This window comes from Equus przewalskii, chromosome 32 (genome assembly GCF_037783145.1).
Source record: "Equus przewalskii isolate Varuska chromosome 32, EquPr2, whole genome shotgun sequence".
NCBI classification, from domain to species: domain Eukaryota; kingdom Metazoa; phylum Chordata; class Mammalia; order Perissodactyla; family Equidae; genus Equus; species Equus przewalskii.
Window position 1 is genome coordinate 7,975,343 of NC_091862.1, and position 18,298 is coordinate 7,993,640.

The 18,298-nt window shown below is 43.9% G+C and overlaps 1 protein-coding gene across 2 annotated transcripts in view; it reads left to right on the top strand.

Moving 5' to 3' along the window:
- The window catches only part of PLG (plasminogen), a 46,876-nt gene that overhangs the window by 26,514 nt on the left and 2,064 nt on the right, over positions 1-18,298 (top strand). Inside the window, exons 11-17 of one of the 2 annotated variants that reach the window (XM_070602838.1) lie at positions 2,923-3,107; positions 4,739-4,887; positions 5,839-5,932; positions 9,629-9,749; positions 11,233-11,307; positions 11,883-12,023; positions 13,872-13,978. In XM_070602838.1, the coding sequence (XP_070458939.1) occupies positions 2,923-3,107; positions 4,739-4,887; positions 5,839-5,932; positions 9,629-9,749; positions 11,233-11,307; positions 11,883-12,023; positions 13,872-13,978 (872 nt within the window). The remainder of the gene's footprint in view (positions 1-2,922; positions 3,108-4,738; positions 4,888-5,838; positions 5,933-9,628; positions 9,750-11,232; positions 11,308-11,882; positions 12,024-13,871; positions 13,979-18,298) is intronic. The other variant, XM_070602840.1, reaches the window with a different exon arrangement.

Here is an 18,298-nt window from a genome sequence, read left to right on the forward strand (position 1 = left end):
TGCAAACTATAAAATTTTGTTGAGAAAAATTGAAAAGATCTAAATAAACATATGCTACGTTTATGAATTAAAAGACTCAATACCATTTCTCACCAAATTAATCTTTGGATCCAATCTATATCCAAGAAAAGTTCCTGCAGCCATTTTTTTCTTTTTTTTTTTGGAAAAAGAGACACAATGTATACGGGAAGGACCTAGACTCACCAGAACAATCTATAAAAGAAGAACAAAGTTGGAAGACTTACACATTCTGACTCAAAGGCTTGTTCTAAAAGCGCAGTAGTCAAGGCAGTGGCACTGGTAAAAGGTCTACAAATAGAGAAAAAAGTCCAGAAACAAACCCTCATATATATGTCAACTGATTTTCAATATAGATGGCAAAACAATTTAATAGGAAAAGGAAATGTTTTCTGAACTTGTTCTGGAACAACTGGATATCCATACAGAAAAAAAACCCCACAAAAAACCCCAAAACCCTGACTCTTATCTCCTAGCACAAATTAATTTGAGAAAACTCTTAGACCTAAAAGTAGAAGCTAAAACTAAAGCTGAAATATAAAGCTTCTAGGAAAGAACATTAAGAGAAGATTTTCACAACCTTGGAGAAGGCAAAAAATTTTTAGACAGGACCTAAAAAGCAGTATAAAAGAAAAAATGTATTATTTAGATTTTAACAAAATGAAAACTTCTACTCACCAAAAATCATTGTTAAGAAAATAGATAAATCACAGATTGGGAGAAAAATATTCTCAATCAATATATCTGACAAATGGCTTATATCCAGAATATATAAATATTTCTCCCACTCACTAGTAAGAAGAAAAACAACTTAATAAAAATGTCAATAGACATTCCACAGGGGAAGATATCCAAATGGCCATTAAGTGCCAAAAAAATGTTCAATATCTTAGCAAAATGGTACCACCACTTTGGAAATCAGTCTGATGGTTTCTTAGAAAGTTAAATGTGCATCTACCCTACAAACCTTTATTCTATTCCTGACTATTTACTCAAGAGAAATGAAAACATAAGTCCACAAAAAGATCTACCAGAATATTCATAGCAACTTTATTCATAATAGCCCCAAACTGGAAACCTCTTCAATGCTCATCAATAAGAAAATGAATCGATAATTGATGGTATATTCATACAGTGGGATAGGTACTATTCAGCAATAAAAAGGAACGATTTACTGACACTCTCAAAACACGAGGACAAAGCACACAAATGTTATATTAAAGAAAGAAGCCAGAGAGAGCCCTGATGGCCTAGTTTGGTGCTCTCACTGTTTCAGCAGCCTGGGTTCTCTTCCCGGTTGTGGAACCACACCACCCATCTGTCAGTTGCCGTGCCGTGGTGGTGGCTCACATAGAACTAGAAGGACTTACAACTAGGATTTACAGCTAGGTACTGGGCCTTTGGGGAGGAAAAAAAATAAAGAAAGAAGCCAGGCAAAAGAAGAGTACATACTGTATGAGGCCATCCGTCAGAGGTTCTAGAAGAGACAAAACTAGTTTATGGTGAAAGAAATCAATAGCATTTGCCTCTGGGGGCTGGCAGAGATTGGTTGAGCAGTGACCCATGGGAGCTTTCTTGGGGGGATGGCAGTGGTCTAAATCATGACAGGAGAGTGGTTTATACAGGCATGTGTGTTACTCAAAACTTATCAAACCACCTTTAAGATTTGTTCATTTCACTCTATGTCAAATATACCTCAATTTAATAAAAAGAGCCGGGGCTTGTTTCATATGATAACCTTTTAGCACATCCAGTGGCTCAGAGATCTGCCAACGGCCTCCTCAAATTGTGGGCCCGGGCCTGAGGCTGTGTCACTTTATTTATCTACAGATACTGTATTGGATTCCCATAATACATAATACATTTCAAATTTTCTCAGCTAGCCACAGCTTCTGAGTCTAAATTCTGAAAGGGATTCCAAGGCTGAGAATTCTGAGAGGCTGGGACAGTGTTCGGGGGAGGCCCCAGAGGATGGATCGCCCAGTATTCCAGGCTCCGCATCAGCCGTGTCTCTTCCTCGGTTGTTTCTGACTCCCCCACAAGCCCTCAGCAACCTCAGGTCCACCAGTCTGCCCAGACGTCCCTTCATCTCTTCCATCCCGCTGTTCTTTAGTCTCATCCTCATGCTCCAGCCCCTGAGTGACCAGCAGCAGTGAGGGGCGGGTGTGGGGGTGAGGAGGGTGGGGGCTGTAGGGGTGTGTGTGAGAGCTCCTCCTCATTTCCCCCAGAATGCATCCTATAGAAACAACACCCCAGCTGGAAGCCAGTTTTCTGGGCCAGCTTCCATAGGTCCTTCAAACCCTGAACCCACTTGACCTACCTAATAGCATATTTACAGTAATATTCTTTTTCATGATTTTCTCATTGTAAGTGTATAGCATTTTAGCTACTCTGTGAGTAAATACACTAAGAGGGCTGGCCTGGCATCGTCTTCATCTCAAATGCGATTTCTTCCTTAGGGAAATACGTTTTGGTTCCAACTTACATAAGTACTCATATGCAGAGAGATAGACAGACATAGAGAAATAATTGTACATGCCTAGAAAAAATCTAAAAAATACACTTCAAAATCCATGTTGGTTATCCCTGTGGAATATATTTAACGTTCCAAGAGAAGGAGGACATTCCGATACTTTCTTTCACACATTTATATATTATCCCAGTTTTTATATGAAGCATGTATTACTTTTGACTTAAAATGAAAGTTATAATCTATTTTTTGAATTTACCCAGTTGTTTAGAAGTTGAGGGCCATCGGCACTCTAATAACAAGTAGTACCTTTGGTGTCCTCAATGGAAATATGTCAAATCACTTGTTACCACTTTGTTGTGGCAATTCTGAGGGTGCTGGGGTGCCCCTGGAGATTCTCCTGCTTTTCATGACCTATGTTGTGGTGTTTACAGCGACCTGACAATGAACTACTGTAGGAATCCAGATGGTGATAAAGGCCCTTGGTGCTACACCACTGACCCGAGCGTCAGATGGGAGTTCTGTAACCTGAGAAGATGCTCAGAAACACAACAGAGTTTCTCCAACAGCTCTCCAACTGACACCCAAGTTCCAAGTGTCCAGGAGCCTTCTGAACCAGGTAAGAAGTCTGCGGCCAGACATCTACATACTTGGGCATCAGCATGAAATGAGACGGAAACTCTTACGGACTCAGAAGGCTTCACTGCTGCGGGGAACTTGAGCACTGCCTGTGTGTCTGCCACGTGGAAAGAAGCCTCAGTGTGCCATCTGGGGGAGCCAGAGCTGTAATGACCGGTAGAACATGGGTGGGTGGTTCCTTAGGACTTGAAAACTACTTGATTGCAGACCGATGGACAAAATTTTGAGCCTGGGTGCATTGAGAGGTTGATGATGGCACTGGCTGACAAGGGACATTCTGGAAAAGCAAGTGCGACCTCCTCTGGGAGGAGTATATATGATTAATTTGGTTTTGAATATACTGAATTGGGGCACCAGTAGGATAGCCAAGTGATGCTCTTCAGTAAACACCTGGAAAAGGGGATCTGTAGCTCGAAATGTTAAGGGCCTGAACATAAGAATGTGACTGTCCTCTTGGGGGGAGGCAAAAATAACCACACTCTTCTCTGCTTCCCTCTGCCCTTGAAGTGTAGCTCTGAGTACTTAGCACCTGGTCCTGCGGCTGCTGGGCAGCAGGAAAGTGCTCTGCACCATGGCACGGTGAGAAAACACAGAGGGGGCTAATTCCCCCCTGTCCCAGCATGAAAACTCAGGGGTCCCATGACTCATCTGACCTCTGGACAGTCATGATTAAAATGACAGCTTGGTTTGAAGTTGGGACCCCTCTCCTTCCCCGGAGTGGGCTTGCCTCCCCTCTAGTCCTGGAGAACATCACCTACTGTTCCCTGAACAGAGCGAGCTCATGTCTCCTTCCTCTTTCTTGGTGAGACTTTGCACTCTGTGCCCCTTCTGGTATCCTGGCTGGATGAGACTTGAGATGACTTCACGTGGTTCTCCCATGCGAATGCCTCACATTGGGTGTGTGGGTAACTCACACATCCTGGGCCTGGCAAAGATCAGGGGTACAGGCTGCCCAGCACAGCCCCCCTTCTTGGCAGAGACGCTAGCTGGCCCAGCTTTCGCTTTTTGGATTTTCCAAGTGGCCATCAGGTAACTGGGGCACTGGGTCTCCATATATGACACCCACATCAAGTTTTCTGAGGGGTTCTGGGGAACCCCCATTCCCTATGCTTGAGATGAGGGACAAGCTTGGGGAAGGGGCCCTTAGTCATCTCTTTCTTACCCTGCTCCCCACCAGAGGGTGGGAACCCACAGTACAGGTCTAGCCAAAATAGTATTTTTTTATAAAATCTTTTTCAGTCTTCACTCTTTATCCATGCTTGATTAGAGGGAGGTGTTCAAGAGTCATCTAACAGTTCATAGCAGCATCTGCTTCATGGGAATCCTCCTGAGTTCTCTGTCTTACCCCTCACCTTGTCATAAGATTGTTCTCTTAGTGTCCTGCCTCAGATTCCCATTCTCACATCTTGGCTTATGATTATTTCCCAGCCAACAGCGTTTCTGGGAACTTGTTAAAATAGGCTGTGTTCAGTGAACTCTTCAGCATCCCAGTGCTCTTAAGGATGTGACCACAGAGTCTGTCCTTAGAGAAATCTAACACTGCTGTGTTTATTTCTTATGGTCCTGGGGCTGTGTAGTAATACATAACCACCCGTTTTCTTTTCCCTACAGACTGTATGCTTGGGATTGGTAAAGGATACCAGGGCAAGAAAGCAACTACTGTTACTGGCACCCGATGCCAGGCGTGGGCTGCCCAGGAGCCCCACAGACACAGCATTTTCACTCCAGAAGCAAATCCATGGGCAAATCTAGAAAAAAATGTAAGCCACTTTGATTTGGATTCTGTTTTGCCTTTTGTTGGCCAGTCTTTGCACACAGAATTGGTCCTATGTTACAGAAAGTCAGCCTGGACTGATCTTTGCGAGGGAGGAGGGGAAAAGATACCAGGGATTTCAAGGGACTAAGCCTACAATATAATTGACATCAGTGCAGAAAGAACAGTTAGCAGGCAGACCTCCATGCACGTTATCATCGTCCTCAGACCTCTCGTTTCCTGTTTGTGAAATTTCCTGTCTGCTTATACTATTTCATGTTGTTTCTAGTTTCTAGTGTTTTTCCTCTAGATTCTGCTGATCAAAGATGACCTTCATGACATTTTAGTCAGATTTTTCTAGAAAAAAATTTGAATGAGCCATTAGAACTCCATGCAGTAGGATTTCACCCAGTCTCACATACTCTCTGGGATGGTTTCCTTTGGAGGGTAGGTCTAGGGAAGGAAAAAAAAGACATGGCTTTCAATGGCTTGACCCACAGAGGCTGCACAGTCCATGGGAATAAGCGTTTTTGAACCAACAGCAAACAGGCGTCTTTGGCTGGAAGATTGCTGAAGCGAACCAAGGACAAGACAGGTCAACCATGTCCCACAGTCCTCGATTGCTGGGTCTCTAAGGTTTCCACTGACACACACTGTTGGTGGGGAGGCCCATTTATTGAATGTCTACCTCAAGGCCCTCAGGGTCTCCACCCTCCCTCCAGTGGAGAAGCCTTATGGTTGGAGCTCCTTTTGAAGAAGGAGACATGACCGATGGCAAACTATGAGTCAGAGGCTTCATAAACATCCTAAAAATAACTCCTCCCCTACTCCCCACAAAAAGAAACACTACCTGTCATCTTCTAAGGGCAGCAGTGAAATGTCTGTGCTTCAGGATACCTTCTCCACCCCCTTCTGCCCTAGCGTGCACCATTCCTATGTACCTGCCTTTTTTTTTCAGTACTGCCGTAATCCTGATGGTGATGTCAATGGTCCCTGGTGCTACACAATGAATCCACAGAAACTTTTTGACTACTGTGATGTCCCTCAGTGCGGTAAATTGCTTTCTTTTTTGGAAGGAAACTTCTCAAATAAAAGAAGCATCATCTCCTTAATATGGATCTGCAAGAGAAGAGTTCAAACTGAGCACTCCTAGGGAGGAGAGCTCTCTCCCTGAGCCCTCTCGTCATCATGAGCCTTTTGAATCTGCCCCACTCGTGGCCCCGTTTATTAGGAAACCACCTCCCCCTAATACTTTAAATAAAGTAAATGTAAAATCCTCCAAAAGAGTAAGCTTAGTGGAGATCTAATCAGCCTCAGCATGGTTCTGCCAAACTCTCCAATGTCTTGCTTGGGATGTGAGAAAAAACAAATTTAATGTCACCCAGATGGGAAATTTTCCCTTTCAGCAGCTGAGAAGTAAGAAAGAAAATACAAACAGAAGGGAACAGCTAAGCATGGAATGTACATTGTAAACCTATAAATTGTCGTCCTCAGAATTCAATGGAAAGTAAAGCAGATCTTTACTAAGCTCCAACTTTCCTTAATCCTAAAATGACTGTTCACTAGCCATACATTAGCCACATAATTTAGAGAAGGCCTGTCTGAGTTCTTTCCTCATTTCTCTGAGACTTTTCTAGGGAGCAAGAAGCTCAGATCAGGGAAAGGGGAGTCGACATTAGTTCTAAAAAGTTTGGGATAACAAATCCAGGGCTAGGTCTGGAGAACCTATTTTACTCTCTGCTGACCCATCTTTGCAAACAGAATCCGTCCTGGTTACAGAAAATCAGCCTGGACTTCTCCTCTGAGTAGTGTGATTGCTTGTGCTTGTGTCTGTCACGTGCAGGGCGTAAAGCTGGCAGGAGAAGCTTCGGTTGTGAAGCCACTGTAGTGCAGCATCTGGATACGGTTTGGGGAGGCATTTGAGGGTAGTGGTTAAGAGCATGGGAGCTACACTGCCCGGGTTGCTTTTGGGCCGCTCCTGGGTAGAGCACGGGGCGGAAGGAGAGGCGAGGGTGATAGGACAGATTCTACTTGGCTGCTTTATTGTCCTCTCTGGATTTAGGGTGAGTTTACAGCTGACTCTTTCTCGAGTGAGTGTTTTCTTTCTTGTGCAGAGGTTCTCTTGGTGGCCCTCCACCTGAAAGTCCCTGGATGGGGTTAGTGCCTCCCCTTCAGCTGGGCACTCCCAATCCTCAGCTCTGCCTGGTCTGGTACACCCCACTGCCTCCTCCTGCCCGGGCTTCTCTATCCTGTACAGGCTGCCTGCTTGGGAGGATTGTCTTTCAGTTCCCATATCAGCCTGACACTCCTGCCACGGGCTCCACAGCTGTGCCTGGGGTTCACGCACCTCTGATCCCCACAGAAGGGAAGTACAGTAACTTCCCAGGTGCCTCCCTCAGCTGCCACCAGATGCTCTAGCCTCCCCAAATGTGAGTCAGGCCAGGGTATCCACCTGCTGGAAGAAATGGTCTCGAGATCAGACCAAGTGGTCGATCAGAACCCTTCTCACCAGTTTGGGGCTAACCTCACATGCCCGCATCATGGTGAGGTGGGGGGGGGCCTCACAGTCCACTGGAAACATCCTCTTCCCATTCTTTCTTCTTTCTCCAATCTCTAAGAGCCTCATTCTTTTACATCTTCGATTTGGATGAGGATACCAGAATTGCAGAACAGGCTATTTCCTCTGAAAGCTACATATGGAGATTTATCTTACACTCCCCCAGGGCATCTTGGGGGCCTCAGTTGATCCTTCCAATTTAACATCATCTTACATACCCGCCCATTAGAATGTAAAGATTGAAAACAGAGATCTAACTATTCTTTCCAGTGCTTAGAGCAACGTGTGGCATGTACTAGGCACTATATATATACATATTTGAATATGCATTTGCTGAATGAATAAATAAAAGAATTAAATCATGAATTACAGTTCCTCCAGTATGTCAGGTCAGTACTTAAAAGGTGGCTAGCCTACGTTAAGGGGATTTTTTTTGTGTGCTTGTGTGGGTTTTGCCAATTTTATTTGGACTTTTTCAGACTGAGAAATCTCTTTGATGCATGAGTTTGTCTATTTAGGTTATTTGCATTTTTTTCTCTTTTTCTTTAAAGATTTTATTGCTCGTTCCCTGGAAGATTTTGGATTTTCTTTACTGAAGTGGGAAATTTCCTAACCATCATTTTCCTTAAAATTTCCAAACTTTACATTATTTCTAATTCACAAGGAAAACTCACTTTTAAAATGAAAAGTACCATTGATAAACTTTTTAGGCTACAAGTAAACTTTAAGCAACTTACTTGAAAAATTTGTGTAAATATACAATGTTATTAAAACAAATAGCACCATGCAGATTGCACAAAAGTAATAGCATAAGGAAAACAATCTGAAATCAGAACTATATTCTATTCAACCCAATATTCTGTCTCTCAATTTCATCAAAGGATTGTATGGTTTTTCTCTTTAAAATCAACTTCAAAAATTGAAGGAAGTCCTCCTTAAGCATAATTTTTTATTTATTTACATTCATTTATTTTAAATTATATATCTGTTTGTTGATTGATTTTCAGTTCCACCAACACATAAAGTACAAATAATGAAGAAGTAAAAATAAATAGGAACTTTCAATTTTGTTCTAAATGGTAAAACTGGAGTACCATAATCTCTGTAGTTATTCTCTTCTTAGTATATTTATGCAAATCTACTCTACGTAAGGCACAGGGTCAGAAATTAAGCTCAGTATTGGAGAGTGGGATTCCATTATATTTCATGCTTCCTTTCTAAAAATAGACTTCTGTCTGTTGATTCTCAGAACCGGCCAGGACAAATGGCAAGTTATTTGGAAAACGCAGATTCCAGATTCTCTAGAGGGCGGAATCTCTGGTTGATCAGGACAGAAGGAATTTCCCCTTGCAATATTGTTGTTAAGAATGACTTGCACTTATATTTCTGACAATCTGAAATGGCTCAGACAACGGAGAAGCATTTAACGACCACCTTTTGTAGCCCCTGAACTGTTCTAGCCACTAGTGGGTGGTTCTAAAGATGGGGCACTACTCAGTTCTCCAGGAACCCTGCAGGCTGGGTGGAGAGCGAAAGCAGCTAGGAAGTCAATAGAGGGAAGGCAAGTGAATGTAAATTATCCCCGGGGCATTGGGTTGGTCCCCGAGGCTCCCGGAAGAGCTATCCTGAAGCTGGTTGAGAGAAGGCACTATGTCAGTTTAGGATAGTTATCCTTGCTGCATACAATCACATACACACACATGGGTACATACATGCACACACAGAGCATCACATTAAAAACTATCTCTAGTGCCTTTTGACGGGGATGGCAACTATGGTTTTCAGTAAACTTTATGTGGTTCAGAGGGTGATGATGATGATGAGCAGGATGATGATGAGAATGATGATACACTGCTCAAGTCAGAACGACAATTTGTGTCATCAAGGTCCTCTCAGAAAAGCTCTCATTCTAATGCCTAACTCTGCCAATTCACTTAATCACTTCCGCTACAGAATAATAAAAAGTACTCATATTGTTTTGAAAGGAAAGGGTTCTGCGTTGTCTACTCTCACTTTTGAAACTTGGAAAAAATATTCCAAAAGATGCTTATCATCTTACTGTTGAGGTTGGGCTCTGAGAAGGCAAAAATTCAGTGCTTTGGCCATCAGCCATTAACGTGTCTTGTGTTGTGTGACAGATTTGCTAGCTTTCACTTCTTTCAATGCCACTTTTCCCCACTTTGTGCCATAGAGTCCTCTCCATTTGATTGTGGAAAGCCCAAGGTGGAACCGAAGAAATGTTCTGGAAGGATTGTAGGTGGGTGTGTGGCCATCGCACATTCCTGGCCCTGGCAAATCAGTCTTAGAACAAGGTAACAATGCTTCTAGAAACAATTTATTCCATCCTTCTATGTAAGCCCCACAAAACCTTTCTGCATTCACACTAAATTCACACAACTCAGGTGTGTGTACCTGCCTCTATATTCTTCTAAGGAGGAAGGAAAAATATAAAAATAAAAAATATATATATTTTTCTAGGTTCTCTGCTTTAAAAATAGCCAGAATTGGAATCTTTTCCCTGATCTGGGCAGCTACCATCAAAATCTGTAGACGCAGCAGTTTTCACCAAGTTCCAATATGGTTGGAAAATTATTGAAGATGCCTCGAGGGTTTATATTGCCATTGTCTTTTTGTAAAATGAAGAGAAAGGGATATTTTTAGAAATGTGACACCTTAGGGGAGCAAGGACGAAATTATCTACAATTTATCAGAGATACAGATTCTTTTTTCCTTTTTTTTTTTTTACACTTTTGTGAATGATTGACTTTAACCAAAGGATGCTCACCCAGTCACAAACATGACTTTAGTGTGGAAAGTTCAAGATCACCATAATTTATGAGGGATCAGTTCTGATCAGTTCTGAACTCAGACAGTTTGGGTTATTATCTCAGTGCCACAGGCCTTTCATAAGTTCAATTTTCCTGGGAGTCTCATAAAAAGCACAGGCTTGAAACAGGCTGATTTGTGTTGCTTCCTTTACTCATTTCTGTGCCAATGCGCATTCACTCAACTGCTGTCCTCCACCAGCGACATGCTTGGGAGATGCCATTGATACACCTGATCCTAGTATATTTCCTTCTGTCACTGAGTTGGCTTTGCTTTTCTTTTCCTTATTATTTAGTAACTCCTTGCTATACAGAGCCTTCACTTTTCACATATTCCAGATTCCTTCTTTCCCAAACTACGTTGTGGTCTGTTTCCTGACTGATTATGGACTTGCCTGCCATCACGTGCTTACTATTTGTGTTCCTTTCATGACGATGGGCTTTGGAGCAGCTCACACCGCTTGTGCCTAAGCAGTCCTATAAAATAAAAGATTTAGGAGGCACCCCCTACACGGGAACTTTCTCAGATGAAATTAGCAGACTCCTATGAATCACAGCTATTCAAGATCACATTTGGCTCCCTGAAGAATGACTCAACAGGTCTTGCACAGATCTTGTCAAAAGCACTGAAAGAGGCCTCAAGAGAATGGTCCTTGGCTGGTCACTTCTGCTGGAGTCCAGGGCTAACAGATCAAAGCCATGGATGTGGGCTTCATGTTGGAGCCATGTGGCTGTGCTGTCCTGTGGACAGGCTGTGCCTGAGCCTCCCCCAGCCATCTTAAAGAGTGGGGTTGATGGAATCTTCTGGAAAATCCACTAGGGAAGCACAATTTGAAGTTCCTACTGTCTTGATGATGGGCTGGCAGCCTTTTCCATGGGAAACAACATTACCAAAATTGAGTGAACCTTTCTTTCTTTGTAGAATAAATCATCAGATTTGAACTAAAATCCTGGCACGTTTTCCTTCTAGATTTGGAAGGCACTTCTGTGGAGGTACTCTTATATCCCCGGAGTGGGTGCTGACTGCTGCCCATTGCTTGGAGAGGTACGTTTAGAGGACAACCGACAGGAGGACTTGTCTTAAAGCCTGTCTGCCTCCCTCCCTCTCTCCTTTTCTTCTTTCATCCCTCTTTTCCTTTCCTCTCCTCTCCTCTCCTTCCTTCCTGCTATGGCAGTGACATAGGGCCCAAGGAGTGGACATGAAGAAGCCTGAGGCAGAATTGCCAGGGTCATTGAATGAGAGAGGAGAGGAGCGTGTTTAGAAAGAAATGAAGAAGAAAGACCCAGTTCAGGTGGATTTGCAGGCCTGGATAAATGACAGGACACAGCCGTCCGCTGTGACAGGCAAAGGTCTCCCAGGTCCTCCTGATGTGGGTGTCTATCCTTGTGCTGACTTTAGTGTTGGTTTCATTCTTCCTCTGTGGTCAGACCAAAAGCAGCCTCAAGAACATCCCTAAATGGCCAGGACCAGGTCAGTCGTGAACCTTGTTTCTTGCCACTCAGAGGTCACTGATTGTGGGTGGCCAAGAGGGGAGAAGATGTGACGTTTATGGCTCAGAAGGACACCTAATGAAGTGGCTGCCCCATATGTTGCTCCTAATGTCACCATCTTTTTGCTAGGTCCTCCAGGCCTTCAACGTACAAGGTCGTCCTGGGTACACACCATGAATTACGTCTTGCAGCGGGCGCTCAGCAAATAGATGTGTCCAAGCTGTTCTTGGAGCCCTCACGAGCAGATATTGCCTTGCTGAAGCTAAGCAGGTACTGCGGGACCCATGGCTTTCACGCTAAGATGAGTGAAACCATCTGTTTATGCCTGAGCTGTGTGGGGGAGGCACCATTGAGGACATGAAAGGCACAAGGCTTTGAGGAAGAGCATTGAACTTCAAGTGAGAAAACTCAGGCTCAGCCCCATACTAGCTGTGGTCATGCAAAGGGCACCAGGACTCAGCTTCCTCATGTGGGAGAAGAGTGAGCTGAAACATGAGGTACATGGTTACCCCCCCAACTCTCTCACCTAATGTTCACCAATCTGCTTATGGACATTCCTAATCAGAGAATTATCCAAACATTCCAGGTTGACAATTCTCCTCTCAATGTTAATCACATGTTTAGAAGAATCAAATGAGATTACGTGTTTCAAAGCACTTGAAAAACCACAATGTAAACACACACCACACACACACTTCACAAGTGCAAATTCTTCCTCTTCTTATCTTTGGTTTTCTTTTTCCTGTTGAAATGGTGTTTTATGAAACCTGACAAAATGATAAATTGGCTCATGTCACTTCTGGGCATTCGTCTTCGGAAACAGGTCCCAGGGGAGACAGCTATATAAACAGAGAGCTATTCTGAGAATAGGCACGTTTGGGACAGCAGAGCACATTCACTGTGTCTGATGGATTCCAGATGACAGGGGGATGGTGCTGACAGTGACGAGGATGGGCCAGGCCAGCACAAGGCCAGCGGTCAGGAGTTTGAGTCCTGCTCTGCTGGGTCTGGTCAGAAACACTTGACAAGTTTTCTGGTCAGTAAACTGAGGGCTGTCTTCTGGAGATTCCGTAAAGAAAAGAAAGGCCCTTCTTGGCTTAGCCTAAAAAAGGAGCTGATTGCCCTTCTTTCCCCGTGGTCCCCGAGGCCCAACAGGGAGATCCGACAGCTTGAACAAGTGGATTAGTAAATTTGGGGTTCTGGAATCATTTTCTGATAGGCTGATACCTTTGAGTTTTAGGGTACCCCCCCCCATGTCCCCTAAGGCCAAGAGTCTAAGGCATTAGTGTTCCATGAAGGGAACCTACAGAGTGACATCTGTGGGGTCCCTCCATGTGAGAGGCTGGCTCTATTCTAGTGACTCCAAGAGGGTGTGTCTGCTTCAAAGTTGGCAGCAATGGTCATTCTTAATAGAATAGGGCATTTCTCATCTCCAACCTGTTTTCCTCTTGAACTTACTAAAATGGAATCAAGTCTAAAAATCAAAGTTCTGATGTTCAAAATTCCCTGGAACTCTAAGGCATGTGAAAGTTCTTTGAAAACAATACCATTTAGCTTATGCAAGGAGCTTATTTCCAATCCTCTTGCATTTGATATCCAGCATTTTATTGGATTCTCACAACCATGGTGTTGTAACATTTATAGGTGAGGAATCTGAGGACCCAAAAGAGGGAGCAACTTGCTCATGGACGCACAATGCATTTGCTGTTATTTAATAGCCTCATGATGCTATTCCAGCTAGATGTCTCACCTACTGATTAAAGCCCTCTTAAACTGATATAAAAGCATGCACTTGGTATAAAATTCCAATCGTGCACAAAATAGACATGAAAAATGAGTTGTTGTTATCCCTAGTCCCACGTCTAGTTTCTTGTCCACCAGTGATGCCTTTTTAATAAAACGTCTGATTGGTTTAGTTCATTAAACACCAGGAGGCAAATGTGAGGATGAAGAGTTGTTTTCTACATTGCACTGTGTCAGTGAAGCAAGGAAATACCAGCCGGGACAGGGTTCTGAGGCAGCGGGGCAGGTGGTATCTTGTTGTAGGTGACCAAAAGATGCATGGCAGGTGTCTCCGGACAGGGCAGTCAAATGTCACTTTTGATGTTTTCCTTTCAGCCCTGCCATCATCACCCAAAATGTAATCCCAGCTTGTCTGCCACCCGCAGATTATGTGGTTGCTAACTGGGCAGAATGTTTCGTCACCGGCTGGGGAGAAACCCAAGGTGAGATAAATGCCGTGACTCGCACAATGAATTGGTTTTGACCTACAGCATACATGGGAAAATGAGCATTTGTACAAATTCCTACCAGTGAGTGAGGTCCACTCCATTCCTGACTTTGTCTGGGCACCTGCCTGTGTCTCCATAGTCAGTCATCGAGGGACACTGACAAGGGGACAAGTTGTGTTTCTTTGAGTCTCTTAACCCATAAATTCAACATCTATGTTGGGTCCCCAGGTAAGTAGGGTTTTGATGCAAGCCTACGAATTAAGTGTGTTAGATTATTTTTCATGTGAAGTTGGTCAAACGTGGTGTAAAACAACAACAAAAATTATAGTTAAATTGGTCTCCCCAAAGACCCACATGCATCATGGATGTGTGAAGAGGCTGTGGGGATGGGACAGACTGACAGTGCCGGGAGAGAAAGAAAGGTCCCAGTTCTAGCAGGTCTTTGGTGTTGGCTGATGGCGTGAGGGTGAGAGAGGAAATGTTTATGCTGATCCTGTGTGGGCACCTGTACTACATTTTGGAGATCTCATCTTCTCTTTGCCATATGCCCTCATAATAATTATATCCATGGGACACAGGCCTAGGAACGTTGTAAGAACATCGTAGATCTCTGCCTCAATTTCTTGGAAGTGTTGGTGAGGGCACTGGAGTGGGAGTCAGGAGCCCTGGAAAATGGTCCTGGCTCTGCCACTAGCTGGGCAAACTGGACAAGTCACCCTTCTTCTTTGTACCAGGTGGCATCTAAGCCCCCCTCCATAAAATCTGTGTTTTCCATGTTGGCCTTTTGCATAAGCTTTCATTTGAAGAAAGGTTTTGTGGCTTAAAAAAAAAGGTTAAAAACTACCATTCTAAATCATTTCAAACTTGTCTTCCTCCCTTCTGCACTTTTCTTACTATTTTTAAAAGCTCACCTCCTGGATTTCCAGTGTCCCCCCTTTCTACCCTTTGGAGGCTGTGAGCATCGAGAAAAAGTAAAGGGAATCTTGGCGAATGAAACATCACTATGGATGTGTTAGTCTGTTCAGCGGTTTGCATTTTTAAAAATTCCAACGCCACCAACTCTAATGAGTTCGATATTTTTGTTCCCATTTTGCAAATGAGGGATCTGAGGCTCCGAGAAGGTACAGGGTGCTCTCCCAGAAACCGCATGCGGAGAGGGCAGACAGACCTTATCAGAAACCTGACTCCCACTTATCAGCTGCAGGAGCTTAGAAGAGCCATAGACTCTCTTTCGATCTGTTTCCTCAGCTGGAAAATGGGCTGCAGGGCTGTTGTGGGGGAACAAAGAGAAAGTATGCATAAAGCACCAAGCATAGCTAAGTCTTGTCAATGACAGGGGGTACACTTGTTCCTATACGACTTTCTCTTGCAAGTGGTACAAAATCCAGCGCAAATTGGATGAAGCCAAAAAAGAGAAATTCTTAGTGAGCTGCAGTCTGCTGGCTTTTGCGATGTTCCTGCGCCGAGGCCCTCTCTCACCACACAGTGGGCACTATTCCTGGGCACAAAGGCGCATCCTTGGTCCTCAGACGCCATGATGGCTGTGGCTCTGTGGGGAGGAATAAGGGAGACGCCTTCCCCCAGCCATCATCAATAGTCTGCCCAGCTCTGATAGGTCTGGTGGGTCATGTGCCTGCCCCTGAACCAATCACTGACTGTCTCAGACCTGCGTCACCTGCACCTGAGAAGCCCACTCACACCCAGGATGGACCAAGAGTGGGTCCCTCCACAGAATTATGGGATGTAGGGTGAAAGGCTGCTAGGCAGCCAGAAAACCAACAGATGTCCGCTACCATTTCTAACTGATTAAAGCGTAGACTTCAAAGTATATGGCTCTGAGTGTGGGTTCTGGCTCTATCACCTTCCATGTAACATTAGGAAGTTATGTAGTCTCTGTAAGCCTCAGTTTCATCATCTGTACCACCCTATAAGGTCATTGAGAGGATTAGGATAATGCATTTGAGGTGCTCAGTGCTTTGGAGACGGTATTTTAGCAGCTCCTGTTCTTATTATATGACCACAACCACCATCACTATCATCAAGACCACCACAAGCATCATCGTCACCCCCCATGATCACCATCATTGCCATCCTCGTCATTACCATCATCACTAAGACCAACATCATTATCATCACCATCACCATCATCACCATCATCTCTACCATCATCATCATCACCAGTAAACATCGCTTAATCTGTGTGTAGCTGAGCCCTGATGGAACCGAGGCCTGCCTGACCCCCAAGCCCATCCACTGTTTCTTCTGTCCCACCCACGACTCACGCTTTCCTAACCACCATCCTGGCCTGCACTCCCCCATCTCTCCTGGCCTCACCCGCATGTCTACTGAGAAAATGATTCTCAGTATATTCATTGGACTAGGAGGAGTCACAAAACACGAGTGAGGCCTGCTTACCAATTTCCTATATGTCAACAATGGCATCAGATCAATCAGTGTCCTCAGCCTCTCGGTGTAAGGTCAAAATTCTCCCTCTCTCCCATTCTATCTGCAGACTTTCCCTGATCTTGATTTTCCAAAGCAAGCTAAGTGTTGAGGCCCGGGGCTCTTTCAAGTCAGCCCCTCATCAGCAAGCACTGGACGCTCTTCAGGATCCTGCTTCCCCATCCACAGCCACTATCAGGGCTTTGGTCCCTGGGTCACCCTCAGCCTCCTGGCCCTCAGAAATGCCATCTCTACTGTGGACACAGGATGGCAGCATCTCTGCACAGACCACATTGACTTCTAGTCGACTAGCAGTAAATTTGTCACTAGCATCAGGATGTGCCTAGAAGGCAGATGCAAGAGCAAGACACTTGAATAAATTAATTTTCAGCCAAATATTTCGAGATGGCTGCTCCCTCCATGCATCTACTCAATCCACATAATGCAACCTCTGCCCAATTTTTCCGTGGTCAGCCCCTTCCTCCACAGTGGCTCTGCCCACCCTGGCTGGGACAAGCCTCTCCTTTCCAAATGGTGGTCCTCTTACGTGCTCCTGTCAACTCCAGATGGAGTGTAAGTTTTCCGAACTCAAGACAATTATCCAAGTTTACTCAAAGTTTTTGGAGAAGAAATAGTGTCTCATCTCTTGGCATTTCATGCTAGCAAAGGAAAGATTTTTGCAAAATTTTGGTGAAAGTTGGGCTTGCAAATTTGGAAAACTGGATTATTTGTAAAAACACTGAGACCTACCTGGGTGTGTCCATCTGGGGAAACAGCATATCCTCTGGTGATTTTGCAAGTGTTCTATTTCAATTTGCCAAAGTGAAAAAAACAGTTTTTCACAAAAGAAGAAATACAATGAGTAAAACAAACACACAGGAGAATGTTTACTCTCCCTAACTGGAAAAGAAATGTAAATTAGGAAATGAATTAGGACAATTTCCACCCATTATATTAGCAAATATCTAAAAATATGAGCTACTCAGAAGGGTGTGGTGAGGTGATTTTTTTCCTCCTGACATTTTATGCTGTCACACTCTTTTAGAAAATAATTTGGCACTGTTATTGGTGTAACCATGGGCCCTCCAGGATCAGTTCAACTGACCCCATCTTATCAACAGAGTGATTAAGAAATTGTCTTTCAGAAAATTTGCAAGGTCACGTAACCAAAGCATGAGCAGAAGAAATCTTGACTTGAAATGATCATGGAACCAAAGGACCGGGACATGACTGGAACTTAAAAGTCAGACTCTTATCAGAAGCAAGGGTCTGTCATTCTGGAAGATTCGATGTTAAAATTCCTTCCCCACCTTACCATAAATTTTAAAATGCTACCATAAAAGTTTAGAACCTCATTGTAAAAGTTTAGGACCTTATCATGAGTGTTTGGAACCTTACCATGAATGCCTGAAGCCCACCAACCAAAACCTGTGCCATCAGCATTTCCACGTGCCAGGCTGTTCTCCCTAACTTCTTAAATTTTGCCCCAAATCCTGAATCAGGGTAACAGATCTGAGACACATGCCCCCTGTCTCCCTGTAGATCAATCTCGCAGAATAAAGCTGATTTCTTTCCCAAAGGCTGATGCTGTAATTAAATGGCTTTTTTATGCACATTGGGCAAGAGAACTCCAATTTTGTGCAGTAACATTGGGAGCCATGAATATATCCATATAACTTCTGAGTACTTAGACTAAAGCGAATATTAAGGAACATGAATAAACTTTATGAAAAAAGATGTGGAGCCAACGAGCATGGTAGTGAAGAATTTGTGCACTGATGTCACAGACTCAGGTTCAAATCTCAGCTCCACCGCTTACTTGCTGGGTGATCTTGGGCAAACTACACACCCTCTCTGAACCTTGGTTTCCTT